This window comes from Acinonyx jubatus, chromosome B3, assembly GCF_027475565.1.
Source record: "Acinonyx jubatus isolate Ajub_Pintada_27869175 chromosome B3, VMU_Ajub_asm_v1.0, whole genome shotgun sequence".
Lineage (NCBI taxonomy): Eukaryota > Metazoa > Chordata > Mammalia > Carnivora > Felidae > Acinonyx > Acinonyx jubatus.
Window position 1 is genome coordinate 57784996 of NC_069386.1, and position 19707 is coordinate 57804702.

General features: G+C 38.3%; 1 protein-coding gene across 2 annotated transcripts in view; it reads left to right on the plus strand.

Moving 5' to 3' along the window:
• The window catches only part of SPG11 (SPG11 vesicle trafficking associated, spatacsin), an 86095-nt gene that overhangs the window by 48740 nt on the left and 17648 nt on the right, over nt 1-19707 (plus strand). For both annotated transcript variants that reach the window (XM_015064823.3, XM_053224076.1), the window contains 9 exons: nt 915-981; nt 3833-3998; nt 5174-5379; nt 5643-5751; nt 6774-6933; nt 7537-7809; nt 8434-8634; nt 9397-9504; nt 19481-19643. In XM_015064823.3, coding sequence (XP_014920309.1) covers nt 915-981; nt 3833-3998; nt 5174-5379; nt 5643-5751; nt 6774-6933; nt 7537-7809; nt 8434-8634; nt 9397-9504; nt 19481-19643 — 1453 coding nt within the window. The remainder of the gene's footprint in view (nt 1-914; nt 982-3832; nt 3999-5173; nt 5380-5642; nt 5752-6773; nt 6934-7536; nt 7810-8433; nt 8635-9396; nt 9505-19480; nt 19644-19707) is intronic.

The following is a 19707-nucleotide window of genomic DNA, read 5'->3' on the forward strand; positions in this document are numbered from 1 at the left end:
AGACACTCTTGAAGCAGGAAGCATTTAGCTGGATTTAAAGTTATTGCAAGTTTCTTATCTTATTGCAGACCAGTAACACTGGTATAAACTTTAAGTGGATTATACCAAAGCAGTTGCACTGCCTAAAGTGGATTCAATCAGCCTAGAACATAAGTGATTCAGGTTGTTCTTTATTCTGTTCTCAAGTTGACTGATGCAATTTTTTAGTCGTATTACTTTATGAAAAGTAGCCCTTCCTTAACAGACCACAAATTCTTATTTAATTTTAAATCAAAGCTGCTTTTTCCTTAGCCACTCACATCTTGACTTAAAAGTTTTATTTTCTCCTTTATCTTTTCTACCATCTGTTGATCATCTTTGCTAAATCTTTGGCTTAGACAAATTTCAAACAGCTATGGCTCCCAGCTTTCAAACCTTTTCTGACTGGCTTAACAACTTCCTGCCCTCTTTTTTCTTTGATGGCAGTGGTGGTTCGTTCACCACATTCCTCTAACCTTTGATCTACTTTTCCTCTTTCCTTTCTAGTCCTGCCTTAGCTTACATTGTCTTGTTTACATGGTAACATTTTCTAGCCTCTTCTCTTGCTTTTGGATTCTAAAAGTATTTCAAAAATCCATTTACATTATGATTGATGTTGTTTGAACCGAAAGAGAGTACACTTGGCAGATGTAGTTTGAAGTGAGGGGAGTCTGTAAAAGGAACACAGCCAGTTCTTTTTTTATTAACATAGGAAAGTGTCTCATGCATTCTTTTTTTTTTTTTTTTTTTTTTTGTAAGTTGGGCTCAGAGAATTTATGTTCAGAAAGATAAGGTTGAAGAAGGGAAGCAGACTACCTGTGAAGTCTTTTCATACAGTTTTGTTTACTTATTTTAGAGTCAATTAACTTTTAATTCTGACTTCTCCCCTTTTTCAGTCATTATTGCCCTTTGATCCTAGCAGATTGTTTGGCTGGCAATCTGCCAACACACTGGCTATAGGAGGTAAGTCATTATAGGTATTTAGGGCTTTAGAAGTTAAGTATTTCAGCAGTGTTGACAGTAGAAGTTAATTTATGTAAGGCCAATCCAGTTTTTTTCTCTGCTTTTTTTTGTTTTGTTTTTTGAGAGAGAGCATATGTGCATGAGTGAGTGGGTGATTGGGGGAGGGACAATGGAGAGGAAGAGAGAGACTCTTAAGTAGGCACCATGCCCAGTGTAGAGCCCAGTGTAGAGCTCGATCTCATGACCCATCATGAGATCATGACCTGAGGTGAAATCAAGAGTTGGTTGCTTAACTGACGGCTGCCAGGCACCCCTTACTGCTTTCCATTTTAAAAATAAAGATGCATTCCAATGGAAAACATTTTCTAGGAGACTGAACTGAAAACATTTCGTGAGTTAAAAGTAATTGTAATACATCACTAGTGCTATTCTTGCCGAGAAATATAAGATGTATTATCCTAAAGTGTATCTGTATTATCTATCTACTTAAATTTCTCCCTTTCCAAAAATCCCTGTTTGCAGTATAGTATTATAAATAAGATTAAGAGCATAGGTGTTGGCTTTAGACAAATCCTGGCTCGATCTTGGGTAAGTGACGTAAGCTTTCTTCAGTTCCCTACAAAATAAGGTTAATAACAGTGCCCACCTCACGTATTACATGAGAATGACAGGAGACAAAGTATTTAAAAAGCTCTTGGAGCTCCTGGCTCATGGTAAGCACCAGAGGCATACACATTGCTCTTCTTACTAGACCAGAAGCACTTCTCTGATTTTTTTTTTTTTTTTTTTTGGTGCCATGCTTAAACTCTACTTTTTCTTTTTTACTTTTAAATTTAGGGTTAGCTTTGAATGTCATGGTACTTGTGGTGTCTCTGCCGATATTACTCTAAAGTAGGCTTCAGATTAGCACTTTGCACATAATGTATACCCTGTAAATATTTATGGACATGCATAAAAATGAATTTTCTAATGTGTCCATTTTGTAATTTCAAATTTCAATATATTTAACTCACCTAGTGCCCAGAGCTCGTGCAGTGCCAGACCTGTAATAGATGTTCAATAAATATTTGTTGATGGCTGAATATAGTAGTGCGTATTGCATTCTCAAATGAAAATACTTTCTTAATCTCAGTGAAGTTACTACTAGAGTGTAGACTGATTCCCCTGTGCTGTTCTAATGCCTCCAACTCCAACAACTTCACCAGAATCCTGACCCCCTTTTGGAGACTGAGCATCGTACTGGATACACTTGGGGAAAAGAGAGGAAGTTAAAGGCATATTCCCTGCCTGGTGTTTGGAAATATTTGAAGAAATAAAGCATAAAGTAAATGAAACAATTATAAAAACATGATGTGGATTTATGAGATTGGAGAATTGTATTTAATTAGAATGTTTATACTTTTTTTTTTCATATAGTCTTACCACTGAAAAGAGATGTAGAGTGACTGCGAGGTGACTTGGCTTCTGTGTCAGGCCAGAGAAAATTACCTTTTGGGTAGAATTTTTTCTTGTATACCCTCTCCATACTAGCCCTCAGCTGCTAAAAGATCACGGTCTTATTTGAATTAGAAACTGAAGTTAGCTGATTTGGTGCCAGGCAGTGCTATATACTTCACATGTATTTAGCAAATATTTAATGAGTGAATGAACAGTTTTATGTGTAATTACTAGTTACCAAAGTCACTGTGTTCTCACAAAGAATATAGATAAGGCATGTGACAATTTTTTAATCTCAAAGGTGGTAGACTTTTAAGTAATAGCTTTGTTAGATGACAGACACCTCTCTTCAAGTCTGTCTGTCTGTCTTTTTCTTTTTTTTAAGAACCAAGTCACAGTATAAAAAAATCCTTTTTTTTAGAGGATAATTTTTTTTTTTTTTCCAGAAATAGGCTTTGAACTTTGAAAATAAGAGCAGATGAAGTTTTCCAAGAACTTGTTCCTTAACAGTTCAAAATGTGGTTTCAGGGGTGCCTGGGTGTCTCAGTCAGTTGAGCATTCAACTCAATTTTGTCTCAGGTCATGATCTCACAGTTCATGAGCTTGAACCCCGCATCTGGCTCTGCACTGAAAGCACGGAGTCCTTGGGATTCTCTGTCTCCCTCTCTCTCCTCCCCTCCCCTGCTTGCACGCACAGGTGTTCTCTCTCTCTCTCTCTCTCTCTCTCTCTCAAAAATATAAATAAATGTTAAAAATATACATTTAGAAGAAAACAAAAATGTTATTTCATTTTTTTTTTTTATAGGTAGTGAGTGGCCTAAGAGGCAATTAAAGATTAGGGCTTGACAGAAGTGGTTATTTCATACTAACTTGTCACACGCAAACATCTTCTGACTTCAGATTTCTCTAGAGAGGAAAAAATGTTTTTTCTGTTATTTTCATGGGCACAGAGTAACTTTGAGCTACTCTGCTAATCTTAGAAAGATGGTATCATAGCTAATAAGGTCCTCTATGAAAACATCATCAGAAACTATAGCTAGTGATAAACGGAAATTGTAGAACGGTATTAATATGAAGAAAAGGATGTTCTTAAAACTGTTTACTGGAGGAAGGTATAGTGAGTTGGCCTTGGTGAATAGAGGACTCATATAAATACGTTATGAAGGAATTTCATTGTGTTATGAGCTGCATGAATGAATTATAAAGCTCTTTTTGCAGATCATCGGCAGAGATTTTACAGGCTAAAGGATTATTGCCATTGTGAACTTAAATGATCATCAAATATAGAATTACGGCATATAAAATAAGTTCTGTGAGGAACTTTTACCATTGCAGAGTTAATTTTCCCACGTACAAATTTGGAATTGATCATGGTGAAGTGAAGAGGATTAATATTGCTTTACTTTCCCCCCAGATGCAGGGAGTCATCTCCCGCATTTTTCTAGCCCTGACCTGGTTAATAAGTATGCTATAGTGGAACGTCTGAATTTTGCTTATTATTTACAACATGGACGGCCTTCGTTTGCATTTGGTACTTTTCTGGTCCAGGAATTAACCAAGAGCAAGACTCCCAAGCAGCTGTGAGTATTTAAAACATAATTTGTACTCTTAATAAAAGGCATATCTGAGTATTTTTCACATGTATTTGAAAAAAAAATTCTGAAAATATATCACAGTTAAATAATTATATCTGGCTAGTAATTTAATGTTCTTTTTTTTCCCCTTTGTGCTTTTCTGTATATCCCAAGTGTGGGGAATTTAGTGTATCTTTGTTAATAGGAAAAAAGATAATAAAGATAATATTAAAAGATTCTTTTTATGTCTTTTAAAATTCTGTTTAAAACAGAAAAATGACCCAGGAGCTTGCCAAATATTAGTGGTTCCTCTAAAGAGAGAATTGTATATATAATAAGATGTGAATTCTGTATTTATGATCTTCATTTTTTATAATTCACTTTTATAAAGTACAGAATTTGGAGAAGTATTTTATATAATCAGCTAAATATAGATTTACTTTATTGATTTGTCTTATAGCTAACAAAGTAATGCATTTTTATGGTAAAATGTTCAAGTAATTCAGAATGGTGAAAAATGAAAGATAAAAGTCCCTGAGTCTCCTGTCTTCATCCTACATAGTAAATTAATACGGTTATTTTTGTGTGCATCTGTCCTTGAAATTTGTCTACGCTTGTAAAACTAATATAAACGGGGACACTTGGGTGGTTCAGTCAGTTAAGTGTCTCTTGATTTCAACTCAGGTCATGATCTCACAATTCTAAGATCGAGCCCCGTATGAGGGTCTGTACTGACAGCATGGAGCCTGCCTAGGATTCTCCCTCTCTCTCTGCTCCTCCCATGTGTGTGTGCTCTCTATCTAAAAATAAACATTAAAAAGAAATTTTAAAACCTAATATGTCAAGTTTAATTGGCATTAATTTTCTTGGTAGTATGTATATATATTTATAATTGATAAGATCACAAGTTGACAGTCTTTCAGAAGTTCTGTGTTCCTTGGATGAAGTTGGAAGCAAGAATAATTTGGCTTATAAACAGGTGTTTTAGGAGAAGGTGAAATGTACGGGAATGGGGAGCTATGGAGACAACTAAAAACTGCCAAGAACTTAAATGGGTGTGTGCAGGGAGCAAAAATCATAGGTGTCTGACGCTTCATGTATCACTGTGTAATTCTGGCTGCTCTTCCTGTTGAGAAACAATTTTCATATCCTAATGTGATTTTGATTTCTTCCTTTTTCAGGGTCCAGCAAGTAGGCAATGAAGCCTATGTTTTAGGACTCTCCTCCTTCTACATACCTTCAATAGCAGCTGCGTGTGTTTGTTTCTTAGAACTGCTTGGCCTTGACAGCCTAAAGCTCAGAGTTGATATGAAAGTGGCCAATATAATTTTGAGCTACAAGTGTAGAAATGAAGATGCTCAGTACAGCTGTGTCAGAGAGTCTCTAGGTACAGCACCTTTTCTATCTGGGGTTTGTTTTGTTCAGGGGACAAGGGATGAATAGGCCTGAGGCACTGGATTATGAGTGGTTGGGGGAGAAACAGTTACCTTCCTGTCTCATTCTTTTCCAGCAGAATGTTTGCACTTTATCTCACTTTTTTGGGCCTTTCAATTAGGTTCTGAAATGGCCCAAGGCCACACTCTTCAAACAGAAATTCCCAGTGCCTGACCCTTTCTCTTCACCATATTTTATTGTTTATATTTCTTACAGCTGAAAAATTATCTAAACTGGCTATGGGTGAAAAGGCAGCCATAGAAGAATTGCTTATTCTTTTAGAAGAAGGTATATGGAGCAGCATTCAGCAGCAGGAAATAAATAGGTTTGTTGAATTGCAACCTCAGTCTTTTTTCTAGCAAACTTTAATCTTCCAAGCTGTGTTTGCCTAGTCTTTCTTCTAACGCCTCACATATTTTTATCAATCCTTTCAAGTCTTTTTACTCAGCCAGCGTATAGCAGATACTTGGTAAATGGACAAGGATTTTAATTTCTTCTTGCCATTAGTAAAAGGAGGGTAAGATAATTATTCACTCTTTAGAGATAGAGTTTCCAAGAGATGGAAAAGTGCTCTGTCTCCTCCACTGTCCTGCTGGTCAGAGGAATCTCTTAAGTGTCACATATTGAAATCATTTAAGAAGGTGTGGGATGGATCTCACAAAATTTGACTCTAAGTGATGTCCTTAATTTTTTCTTCTTAATGTATGTTAGTTGATAATGAAAGTTGAGGTGACCATCTATCCACAAAAACCCCTCTACATACACATTTATGCCATCTTTCCTCTGTGCTACGCCACCTGGGGTAACCCTGGGGTGACCCCAGACTGTGGGGAGGCACACTATTCTCCTATACCTGCTGTCAGTGGCTCTGTTTTCAGCAGTTTCCTGCTGCCAGTAGGAACAGGTACTCCCTGTGTATAGCCATACCACTCTGAACGCACCTGATCTAGGAACAGGTACTCCCCACTTAGGAAGCCCATGCACTTGTCTGCACTCTGATACTGTAAATCATGCAGAAACAGTTAAGCACTCAGGAAGTGTCTTGACTGACTGTTTATGCAGTTCTCCTTAAGATTGTATATAGCTACTATATCTACTGATAGATACTTGGCTGATAAAAGAAATGAATTCTGCTAGTATACTAAGAAAGCTTTTGTGTTATGGGTACAGGAGTCCTCTTTTTTCCACCACTGTTTTCCAGAACAGCCTACTAAACATTGATACTTGTTGAAAGGCTTTTTAGAACATATGCTGTGGTTAAATTTATTTAGTGTTTACTAATTTTCCAGTTTAAAATTAAAGCTATATCTTAACAAGTTTGTTTTTTCCTCTACTGCCCAATTACAGGATATCTAGTGAATCTAGCAGCCAGTGGGCATTAGCAGTACGGTTCTGCAGGATCCACAATGTGAAACTGAGCACATCTTATCTCAGAGAATGTGCCAAAGCAAATGATTGGTTACAGTTCATTATTCACAGTCAACTCCATAACTATCACCCAGAGGAGGTAAGCCACCATTTGTTCCCAACTATTCAAGAAGAGGAAATTAGAAGACTTCTGGGAAGAAAAGTAGTGTTCTTTCTGTTGTGTATACCTAGGCTTTTGTTTTATATGATGCTACTATTTTTACTAAGATTTCAGTGGATTGGCTTCAGTTAAAGGACTAGGCATTAAGGGGTGCCTGGGTGGCTCAGTCAGTTAAGTGTTCGACTTCGGCTCAGGTTGTGATCTCATGGTTCGTGGGTTCGAGCCCCGCGTCGGGCTCTGTGCGGACAGCTCAGACCTTAGAGCCTGCTTCAGATTCTGTGTCTCTCTCTCTTTCTCTCTGCAGCCCCACCCCCTCATGCTCTATCTCAAAAATAAATAAACATTAAAATTTTTTTTTTAAAAAACGGACTAATCATTAGTATTAAAGAGCTGAAGGAAGAGGTTTTTGTGACTCCAGATTGAATATGGAAATTCACTCCAAAGCAATAAATTACTTTGTAAAATTCCATGGTCACTTCCCCTGCACGCAGTTCAGGGTGAGAAAGAAAAATTTGCCTCTGCTTTTCTCTAACATTTTTCAGCTCCAGGTGAAATTGTCTTTTTTAATCGTCTGTTTTCTAGGTGAAATCTCTTCTTCAATATTTCAGTCCTGTCCTTGAAGACCACTTAAGATTGGCTTTTGAGAACTTGCCCTTAGTGTCCAACTCCAGGATGGACAGTGATCAAGTCTGCAACAGGTCCCCCCAGGAATTCCAGGGAAACAAAGAAGAGATGACTGACCTCTTTGAAGTTCTGCTCCAGTGCTCGGAGGAGCCAAACTCCGGGTCCTGGCTCCTAGCTGAAGCGGTGAAACAACAGGCCCCTATCCTTAGTGTCTTGGCCTCATGTCTCCAGGTGAGGATAATGAAAAACCTAAATTAAGGACCCAGAGAGCAAGAGGAACAGTGGAGAGGGACTGGGAAGGCTGCTAATCAGAGAGGAAGTGGGGTGATGATGTGAGGCTCCAGCCTGTGTTTTCAAGGCCACTGTCACTTTTGTGCTTTTCCAGCTTAGGCTCCAGGCCATCTAATAGTACACTTTCTTGTACGTTGATACTCAATAACTCGGGTGATCAGAGCCTTGCTTCCTGGTTGGCAAAGAGAAGGGACCCTGCCTCTTGAGCAAAGAAGTGGGATGCTGTAGCCAGCCCCTTGATCAGCCTTTCTGTGGAAGGCTGTCTTGTTTTCTTATACTTTGTATTTCCACAACTTCCATGTATACCTGCTCAGTCTCTTGGTCCTTTGACATGTTACACTCTGCAGAATAGTTTATAATAATCCCTTGTTGTTTATTAGTGTTTATTTCATGTTTGAAGGCTTTTCAAGCTATTTTAACCAATTTATTGTTGGTGAGGTGACTTGTTCTAAACAGGACATATCCATCCATGGTTGTAGCATTGCTGGCAATTCCCAACTCCCTCTGTCAGGTAATTCAGACACAATTGTTATTTTATTTTGAAAAGTTTTTATCCAATGGCAGGGTGCCAGTACTATTCCTTGTCTCTGTGTTTGGATCATCACATCTGTGGAGGAGAGTGTTGCAGCCGAAGCAACAGGACACATTCAGGGCTCAGTGGAGGGCCACACGTGGGAGCTTCAAGACCTCTCAGTCATCTGGAAAACATTATTAACAAGGCGGAAGAGCAAAACTCTCATCAGAGGTTTCCACCTTTTCTTGAAGGTAGTGATAGTCACTTCATTTCTTTCCTGAGTTTAAAAAGGTTACTTCAGAATATTCCCATTGGATTTTTCAATTGTTGTAACCCTGGGTTTTTTGGGGTTTTTTTAGCCAACAACAAATAATGATAATAGAACTACCATTTATTTAGCAAAGAGCTTTAAATTTATTTTAGCCAGTTCTCAAAATAATCCAATACAAAGACAGTATTATATGAAGATGTTATGAAATGGTATCATCCTCATTTTATACAGTAACAAGCTTGGGCTTGTAGAACTTAGGTATCTTTCCCCAGAGTCTCAAAGTGTTTTAGTAAGTAGTATATTTATAGTTCAGATCTATACTTTCTCATTCCAAAACTCCTGTCTTCTGACTGAAAAGCTTTCACCAAAGTGATAGAAATGCCCCAGACACCTGTAGGTTGGCAGCTTTCTGGAGCCCATTTTCCAGGAGTGTATGTAGAGGTGTCCTAGCGCCATCTAGTGGAACATCTCCAGCTTGTGTGGATACAAGTATACATACAATAGACAGAAAATGGACTGTTGAGTAGGTGTACCTGGCCTGAATATCTTTTTTCTAAAAGGTAAAAGAAATATAAATTTAATCTTTCTTTTTAACATATATGGCTTAATTCTACAATGAAACTGTTACTACTAGTACTTATGTTTTTACTTTAACCTCTTATATTGATTGGCATTGTTCATTGAGAAAATAGCATTGATTGAATTCACGATTTTGTAATTTCATTCAAACTCTTTCTTAAAGGACTCCCCACTACTGTTGATGATGGAGATGTATGAACTATGTATGTTCTTTAAGAATTATAAGGAAGCTGAAGTTAAACTTCTGGAGTTCGAAAAAAGCTTTGAGACTGTAAGTTGGAATCATACTGCTCTTTGTGGCTGATCTGAAATTGGGTAGCGTGGCCCATCATCTGTTAGTAGTCAGGATATGACAGGCGAATGGCTGGTATGTGTCATAATTCATACCAACTCATTTGTACTGTTCCAGAGGTGGGGGGGGGGGGGTGGGTAGGACAGGAGTCACAGCGGCCTTGCTTACAGCACCTCAGTTGCCAGGCGTGACAGAGAGGTTTCATCTAATGTGTTAATTCTAATCAGGGTCTCGAGCTGCAGCCAAGCTCAGTGGGAAAGGGATTAACAGGATCTGCTATGGATGCTTGAGAGGAGTATGGTGGTGTGTGAGCCACACTTTGCCACTCTAACAGAACCGCCAACAGCACTGAGCGTGAAGGGTGCATAATACTGCTGTATTTGCTGTGGCAGAAAATAATGGCCTTTTCCATCCAGAGTTCTCGTAGTCCCTATCCAAATGATGCTGAGCCTTGTGGTCCATTTCAGGATTCACTGTTTCAGTACTTGTTTCAGGCCTGTTTATCATGTGGAGCTAATTAACCCTATGGAAGAAAGAGGAAGTTATAAGGAAGGAAAAGAGATGTGCCTTAGTCCTCCGTGGGGTTTTAGCACTTTTGCTTTCTCTAACCCCAAAAGAACTCGATGATAAACGACACAAAACTATATACTGATTCTACCCAACAAATATATCACAGTGGAACCAGTATAGGCTTTTGCTCTAAATCAATAACTGTAATGAAGATTTAAAAGTTAAATTATTTGAAAATATTGAATAAATTATTGAAATATGCCTGAGGTTACAAAATCACAGCAAATAGGAACATTAATGTCCTCAAGTCTAGCACTTTTCCATGGCTGGGGCTCTGCTAGATATCTTTTCTTTCTTTCTTTCCTTTTCCTTTTTTCGACATTATTTTTTATTTTAGCAAAATACACATACCACTTACGATTTTAACCATTGAGTATATAGTTAGTGGTATTAAATACATTCCCATTATTGCGCGACCATCACCACCATCCATCCTCATCACACTTTTCATGTTGTGAAACTGAAACTCTGTACTCAGTAAACGATAACTCCCCATTCTCCTTTATCCCCAGCCTCTGGCAACCATGATTCTACGTTTTGTATTTATGATTTGATTACTTTAAGTACCTCATGTAACTTGAATCATACAGTATTTGTCCCTTTTGTGACAGGTTTATTTTCCTTAGCATGACGTTCTCAGGGTTCATCCATGTTGTAGCATATTGCAGAATTTCCTTCCTTTTAATTGCAATAAAATTCCATTGTGTTTTATATGCCACATTTTGCTTCTCTGTTCATCTACCCATGAATATTTGGGTGGCTTCTATGTTTTCACTATGCTGCTATGAACATGGTATACAAATAGCTCTTGGAGACCCCGCTTTCAAGTCTTTGAGGAATCCTCCCAGAAGTGGAATTGCCAGACAATATGGTAACTCTGTTTTTAATAGTTTGAGGAATTGTCATACTGCTTTCCATAGCAGCTGCACTATTTTACATCGCTGCAACAATGCACAAAGGTTCCAATTTCTCCACATCCTTCCTCTTCAATGCTTGTTAGCTGTTTTTTGTTCCTTTTTGTTTTTAAGTAAGCTCTACGCCCAGTCTGGAGACCCCAAGATCAAGAGCTGCATGCTGTACCAACTCAGCCAGCCAGCCTCTCCATTGTTTTCTGTTTTTTTCTTTTTTTAATTTTTTAACGTTTATTTTTGAGAGAGCAAGAGAGGGAGAGCATTAGTGGGGGTGGGCCAGAGAGAGAGAGAGACACAGAATCCGAAGCAGGCTCCAGGATCTGAGCTGTCAGCACAGAGCCCGACATGGGGCTCGAACCCACGAACTGTGAGATCATAACCTGAGCCAAAGTCAGACACTTAACTGACCGAGCCACCCAGGCGCCCCAGATTACTGGTTTTTCTGATAGTAGTCATCCTAATGGGTGTGAGGTGGTATCTCATTGTAGTTTTTTTGCATTTCCCTAATGATTAATGATGTTGAGCATCTTCTCATGCTTACTGGCTGTATATCATCTTTGGAAAAATGTCTATTTAAGCCTTTGGCCCATTTTTGAATTGGGTTATTTTTGTTGTTGAGTTTTAGGAATCCTGTATATAATTGAGATATTAATCCCATATCAGACATATGATCTGCAAATATTTTCTCCTATTCTCTGGGTCGCCTTTTTACTGTCGATAGTGTCTTTCCTTAAGTTTTCACAAAGTTCAATTTGCCTAATTTTTCCCTTGTTACTTGTGCCTTTAGTGTCCTATCCAAGAAATTATTGCCAGATCTAGAGTTGTGAAACTTTTGCCCTATGTTTTCTTCTAAGAGTTTTTATTGTGTTTAGGTCTAATATTTAGGTCCTTGGCCCATTTTGAGTTAATTCTGGTATAAGGATCCAACTTCGTTCTTTGCATGTGGATATTCAGTTTTCCCAGCACCATTTGTTGAAAATACTGTCCTTTCCTCATTGAATGGCTTGGCACCCTTGTCAAAAATCATTAGACCATATATGTGAGGGTGTATTTCTGGGCCTTCTGTTCTATCCTATTGGTCTTTATGTCTGTCTCTATGCCAGTAGCACACTGTTTTGAAATCAGGGAGAATGAGGTCTCCAGTTTTGTTGTTTTTCAAGATTATTTTGGCTATTGAGGGTCTCTTAAAATTCCATATGATTTTAGGATGGTTTTTCTATTTCTGTCAAAACTCATCATTGGGATTTTAATAGGGATTGCACTGAATCCAAAGATCACTTTGGAGAGTATAGATGTTTTAACAATATTAAGGCTTCCAACCCATGAGCATGGCATGTGTTTCCATTTATTTATGTCTTTAATTTCAGCAGTGTTTTGTAGTTTTCATTGTACAAGGCTTTTACCTCATTGGTTAAGTTAATTCCTAAGTAACTTATCCTTTTTGATGCTTTTGGAAATGGAGTTGTTTCTGTAATTTCCTTTCCGGGTTGTTTGTTGTTTGTGTATAGAAATGCAACTGATTTTTGGGTGTTGACTTTTTATCCTGCTACTTTGCTGAATTCACTTATTCCAAGGTGTGTGTGTGTGTGTGTGTGTGTGTGTGATTGTTAGGGTTTTCTTACATGTAAGATCACACTTTCTGAAAAGATCATTTTATTTTCTTCTTTTCCAATTTGGTGCATTTTTTTCCCTTGCCTAAAGGTTCTGGCTAGAACCTTCAGTCAGTGCTGGGTGGAATAGAAGTGATGAAAGCAGACATCCTTGCCTTGTTTCTGATCTTAGAAGAATGGTTTCAGTCTTCCACCTTTGAGTAAAATGTTCACTGTGGGTTTGTCACATGTGGCTTTTATTATGTGGGGTAGTTTCTTCCTATCCCCAGTTTGTTGTTTATTTTTTTAACCTTGAAATGGTGTTGAATTTTGCCAAATACTTTTTTTTACATCAATTGAAATGGTCATGTGGGGTTTTTTTTCCTATCTTCTGTTGATACGATGTATACATTGATTAGTTTTTTGTATGTTGAACCATCCTTGCATCCCAGGAATAAATCCTGTTTGGTAATGGTGAATAATCCTTTTAATATGCTGCTGAATTCAGTTTGCCAGTATTTTTTTAAATTTTTTTTAATACTTATTTTTGAGAGAGACAGAGACAGAGCACAAGTCAGGAGAGGGACAAAGAGAGGGAGATACAGAATTCGAAGCAGGCTCCAGGCTTCACACTGTCAGCACAGAGCCCGATGTGGGGCTCAAACTCACAAGCTGTGAGATCATGACCTGAGTGGAAGTCGGACCCCTAACCGACAGAGCCACCCAGGCGCCCCTCAGTTTGCCAGTATTTTTTTGAGGATTTTTTTTTAAATCAGTATTTGTAAGGGATGTGGTCTATAATTTTCTTGTAGTGTCTTCATATGTCTTTAGTATTAAGATTATGCTGGTTTCATAAAATGAGTTGGGAAGTGTTCCTTCTACTTCAGTTTTTTAGAAAAGTTTGCAAAAGATTGGTAGTAGTTCTTCTTTAAATGTTTTTAGACCTCATCAGTGAAGCCATCGTGTCCAGGGCTTTTCTTTGTTCATAGTACTCTGTTGTAATCCTTTTTGTTTTTTTTAAGTTTATTTATTTTGAAGGTGCTGGTTGGCCCAGTCATTAAGCATCTGACTTCAGCTCAGGTCATGATCTCACAGTTGGTGAGTTTGAGTCCCACATTGGGAGAGCGTGAGCCCCGCTTTGGGTGAGCTCGAGCCCCACTCGAGAAATAAATAATCCTTATCTGTAGAATGACCCCACGTTCATTTCTGATTTTAGTAATTTGAGACCTCTCTATAAAAAATGTTTAATTTCAATAATAAAACCACAATTTTATTTTTTCAGTCTTCCTTTTGATAGTGACTTCTAACTTTATCCTATTGTGGTCAGAGAAGATACTTTGTATGATCTCTGCCTTTTGAAATCTCTTGAAACTTGTGGCTTAATGTATGGTCTGTCCTGCAAAATACCTCATGTGCACTTGAGAATAATATGTTTTCTGTTGTTCTTAGGTAAAATGTTCTGCACCTGTCTGTTAAATCTATTCAGTTTATTGTGTCAAGCCCTGTATTGTTTTTGTCTGATTATTCTATCCATTAGTGTGAGTGAGGTATTGCAGTCTCCAACTATTATTATTTCTTGATTCGATTCCATCAGCTTTTGCTTCATGTATTTTGGAAATCCATCATTAGGTGTGTAAATGTTTATAATTGTTACATTTTCTTGCTGTATTAAACCTTTTATGAGTATCTGCACTCCTCCTCCTTCTCTGTAAACTTTTTTGATTAAAAGTTTGATATTAGTTTAGCCACCTCCACTCTTTTTTGGTTACTATTTGTATGGAATACCTTCTTCCATCCTTCCACTTTCAACCTGTTTATGTCTTTGGATCTCAAGTGAGTCTCTTGTAGACAGCACATAGTTGGACCGTGTGTTTTTGTCTATTCTGATCTCTTTTAATTGGAGAGCTTAATCCATTTATATTTGAAATAATTACTGACCAGGAAGAACTTACTTCTGCCATTGTGCTGTTGGTTTTCTTTATAATCTGTAGCTTTATCGTTTCTCATTTCCTTCATTACTGTTTTCTTTTGTGTTTAGTTGATTTTTGTAGTGAAATGTTTAAATTCCTTTCTGATTTCATTTTGTGCCTATCCTGTAGCTGTTTTCTTTGTGGTTACAATGAGTTTATGTCAGCTTAACTTCAGTAACATACAAAAAGTATGCCTGCAGCTTCAACCTCACCCCTTTTAGTTGTTCATGTCACCAAATTATGTCTTTATAGATTATATGCCCAAAGACATAAGTAATTCCTTTAAGGGCATTTAGTCTCTTAAATTATGAAGAAAACAATAGTTGGAGTTACAAACCAAAGTTACAGTAATACCAGCTTTTATACCAATAATTGTTCTTTTTTTCTTTAAATACATTAGTCTCTTAAATCATATGGAAAGTAAAAACCCCTTGCTACAGTAATACAGGCTTGTATAATGGCCCATGTATTTATGTTTATTGAGTTCTTTATTTCTCCATATTACTTTGAGGTATCGTCTAGTGTCCTTTCATTTACCTTACAGGACTCCCCTGAGCATCACTTATAGGAACAGCCTACTAGTCAAAGACTCCCTCAGCTTTTGTTTCCCTGGGAATGTCTTAATTTCCCCCTCACTTTTGAAGGATAGTTTTGCTGGATATATCAGCCCATGGGGTGCCTGGGTACCTCAGTTGGTTAAGTGTCTGACTTTGGCTCAGGTCATGATCTCACAGGTCATAGGATCGAGCCCCACATTGGGCTCTGCACTGACAGTGTGGAGCCTGCTTGGGATTTTCTGTCCTCTTCTCTCTCTGCCCCTGTGTCATTCTCTTTCTCTCTCAAAATAAATAAAGGAATTTAATAAAACAATAAAACTAAAAAAAAAATTAGAAAAATTTAAAAAGGAACACCCATTTAAGTGTGTGTGTGTGTGTGTGTGTGTGTGTGTGTGTGTGTGTGTGTGTATCTATGTATATCTCACCCCACTGTCTCTGGCCTCCACAGTTTCTGATAAGAACCTTGCAGATAATCTACTTGAGGATCCCTTATATGTGACCAGTCCCTTCTCTCCTGTTACTTCCAAGATTCTTGTTGTTGTTGTTGTCGTTGTTGTTGTTGTTGTTTGCCTTAAGAAAGTTCAATTATTATGTGTCTCATTATGGGTTTCTTTCAGTTCACCTTGCTTAGAGTTTGCTGAGCTTCTTGGATATTTATATTCATGTCTTCCCTCAAGTTTGGGAAGTTTTCACCCATTGTGTCTTCAAATATTCTCTCTACACCTTTCTGTCGTCTTCTGGGACTCACATGATGCTTACAATGGTCCACTTGATGATGTCCCATCAGTCTCTTAGGCTCTGTTTGGTTTTCTTCAATCTTCTTTCTCTTCCTCAAACTTGATAATTTCTATTGTCCTGCCTTTAAGTTTGCTGATTCTTTCTTCTGTCTGCTCACTTCTACCTTTGAATCCATGTAGTGAATTTGTTATTTTACTTGTCAGCTCCAGAATTTGTTTCCTTTTAGGTTTTCTCTTTCTTGGTATTTCCATTTTGTTCACACATCATTTTCTTGACTTTCTCCACATCTTCCTCAGTTAAAACAGTTGTTTTAATGGTGTATCTGCCATCAGGTCTATTTTAGGGACTGGTTATGTCAAAATTTTTTTCTTTTTGGGCCCTACTTTCCTGCTTATGTGTATGCCCTGTGATTCTCTGTTGAACTCTGGACATTTGAATCTAATGATGTGGTAACCCTAGAAGTCAGATTCTCCCCCTTCCCCAGGGTTTATTATTTTTTGTTATTGTTTTATTATTTTGGGTTTTGGGTGGCCAGAAGTCATTTCTGTGCCAAGGATCAGCACGAAGTGTAAATCTAAGTAAGGTCTTCTTGGGTCTTTTCTAGCCTTTCCCTGCACATACACAGTAATTTTCTAATTTTCCTCATATATGCAGTTGTTTTTAAATGTCTCAGTCTTTATGTCTGGCTCCCAAAAGGGAAAAAAGCAAAAAATGAAGGGAGTGGAGAGGAAAAGGGTGCTAGCCCTTTAAATCTCCTGGAAGTCAGGGGAGGAGTTCGGTGGAGCTTGCAACAGTGGATGAGGTGAAACAACGACTGCCCACCTCTTTGTCTACACCTCTGTGGCTGGAAGCAGCAACTGGGGATCAGAGCACCAATTTCTGATATTTGGAGGACAGGGTCCTTTTTGCCCCCACAACTCCTGCAAGCTGTGTGCAAGCTGCTCTAGGAACATGTGCATACACAACTGCCTCCCCTGTGGCTAGGGGTGAGGAGTGGGTTGCAGCTACTGTGGTAAGGACTGAAATTGATCAAAATTGTCAGCAATTTACCTGCCATTAGGCCTTCCTCTGGAACTCGCAAGCCTTCAACAGACTGCAGAGTTCCAAAATGATTGTATTGAACCGATTTGCCAGTGCAGTTGTTGTCTAGGTGAAGAGAGAGATGCTGGTGCTTTCTGCTCCTTCCCTCCACACCACCTTTTCAAAAGGAATTTATTTTTTAGAGCAGTTTTAGTTCATCATAAAATTAAGAGGAAGTTTCAGAGATTTTCCATACACCCTCTGCCCCCACACCTGTATAGACTCTCCCCGTTATCAACATCACAACACCAGCATGGTCCATTTGTTACCAAGGATGAACCTATACTGACACATCATAACACCCCAAATCCATTGTTTACCTTGGGGTTTACTCTTAGTGTTATACATTCTTCAGGTATACATTTGGAGATATGCATAATGACATATATGTGTTACAGTATCCTACATAGAAGTCTCATTGCCCTAAAAAATCTTCTCTACCTATTCATCCCTCCCCACTCCAAACCCCAGGCACCCACTGATCTTTCTACTATCTTCATAGTTTTGCCTTTTTCAAAATGTGGTATAATTGGAATTGTATAGAATGTAGGCTTTTAGGATTGGCTTCTTTCATTTAGTAATATGCATTTAAGTTTCCTTCATGTCTTTTCATGGCTTAATAGCTCATTTTTTTTTAGTGCTGAATATTACCTTGTCTGGATATACCACAGTCTATTTATTCATTCACCTACTAAAGGACATCTTGATTGCTTCCAAGTTTTAGCCATTATGAATAGAGGTGCTCTAAACAAAATTTTCAACTCCTTTGGGTAAATACCAAGGAGCATAATTGCTCGATCAAATGGTAAGCGTGTGTTTTGTTTTGTAAGAAACCATCAAACTTTCTTCCGAAGTGGCTGTATCCTTTGCATTCCCACTAGCAATGTATGCTGGTTCTTGTGGGTCCACATCCTTGCCAGCCTTTGGTGTTGTCAGTGTTCCAGATTCTGGCCGTTCTCAATGGGTATGTTGTGATATGTCACTGTTTTAATTTGCATTTCCCTGATATATGATGCAGAGCATCTTTTCCTATGTTTATTTGCCATTTATATATCTTCTTTGGTGAGGTATCTGTTAAGGTCTTCAGCCTTTTTTTTTTTTTTTTTTTAAGTAAACTCTATGTCCAACATGGGGCTCAACTCACAATCCCAAGATCAAGAGTTGCATGCATGGGGCACCTAGGTGTCTCAGTCAGTTAAGCGTCCAACTTTGGCTCAGGTCATGATGACGGTTGATGTTTTGAAGCCCTGCATCAGGCTGTCTGCTCACAGCTCAGAGCCTGGAACCTGCTTCAGATTCTGTGCCTCCCTCTCTCTCTCTGCCCCTCCCCTGCTGTTCACTCTCTCTCTTTCTCTCTCAAAAGTAAGTAAATAAACATTTAAAAAAAAAAGTTGCATGCTCTACCTACTGATCCATCCAAGTGCCCCCAGCCTATTTTTTTAATGGCGTTGTTTTTTTATTGTTTCATTTTAAGAGTTCTTTGTGTATTTGGATAACATCCCATTATCAGATTTGTCTTTTGCAAATTCTTGCAGTCTGTGGCTAGTCTTCTAATGCTCTTGACATTGTGTTTTGTAGAGCAGAAGTTTTTAATTTTAATTAAGTCAATCTGGGTAATTATGTTTTTATAGATTATCATCCAAGGTCATCTAAGTTTTCTCTTGTATAATCTTTTAGGAGTTTTATAGTTTTTCATTTTATATTTAGGTCCTCCCAGGTGGTTCTTATTCTTGTTTGACTGCCCCTGCTCCAGTTTCCTGTGGAGGGGCAGTGCACCTCTTCCATCCTTGCCTCAGCCCTTTACTTTCATGTATCTTTTCTTCTGACCAGTTCCATCACCTGCCTGCTATAGACTCTCTTCTAACAGCAGCAGGAGTAGGTAAACAAGTAAATAAAGACTAGGAACTAATTCTCTAATTCAAACTAATGTAGCCTGCTACTTGGGATCATCTTCCTATTAATATTGCCAGCATTTGATTGTAATGACATAAGTCTAGGCTTCTTAATTGAGATCCTTTTCTAATGATAATATAAACTACATGCAAAGTGGTAGAACAAGTTGGGCAATGTTAAATCTTTCTAAGAGGTCTTGATATATGAATTTCAGATCTTCAGGACTCCAGGGCAGCCCTAGATCCCTCTCCAAAGCTGTTAGGTGAAACATGTCAGGTTAATTTCACAGCAACTCACAGCATTGTTAGTTTGGCTGTCACTGACTTGCGGGTATTCGCATCAATTCACTCCATGGTTAGCGTTCAGTCTTTAGGTCTCTAGTCCATCTTTGACTTTGACACACACAGCTCTCTACAGCAGGACATCTCACAAAGAGAGTATCTGCAAAGCTGCCAAGGAGGGCTTATTTTTGCACTCCTCTGAGGCATACTTCCATTTCCTGTCATGTGGAAAGGACCTGAATAAGTGTCCCCCTTTGTGACAGGAAATGACTTTTGGTGGTACCTTGGCTTTCTTAGACATTCCCAAATTTGGAGGTTTTGATTTGCTGTGAAATCACCTTTCCTGACCCCCTTTTATTTTCATAGGTTGAAACAACAGCCACAAGGGTCCATGCTACCATCCCTGCTGCGTGGCTGAAGGAGCAGGTGTGTTTTCTTTTGAAGCTTATGCTGCAGCAGTGTGGGACCCAGTATGAACTGGGGAAGCTTTTACAGCTATTTGTTGGAATAGAACATCTCTTCTGTGATGGTAAGAGTCCTTAAACTAAAGTTGTTAGGAAATTAGCTTTCTTTTTTTTTTTTTTTAGTTTATT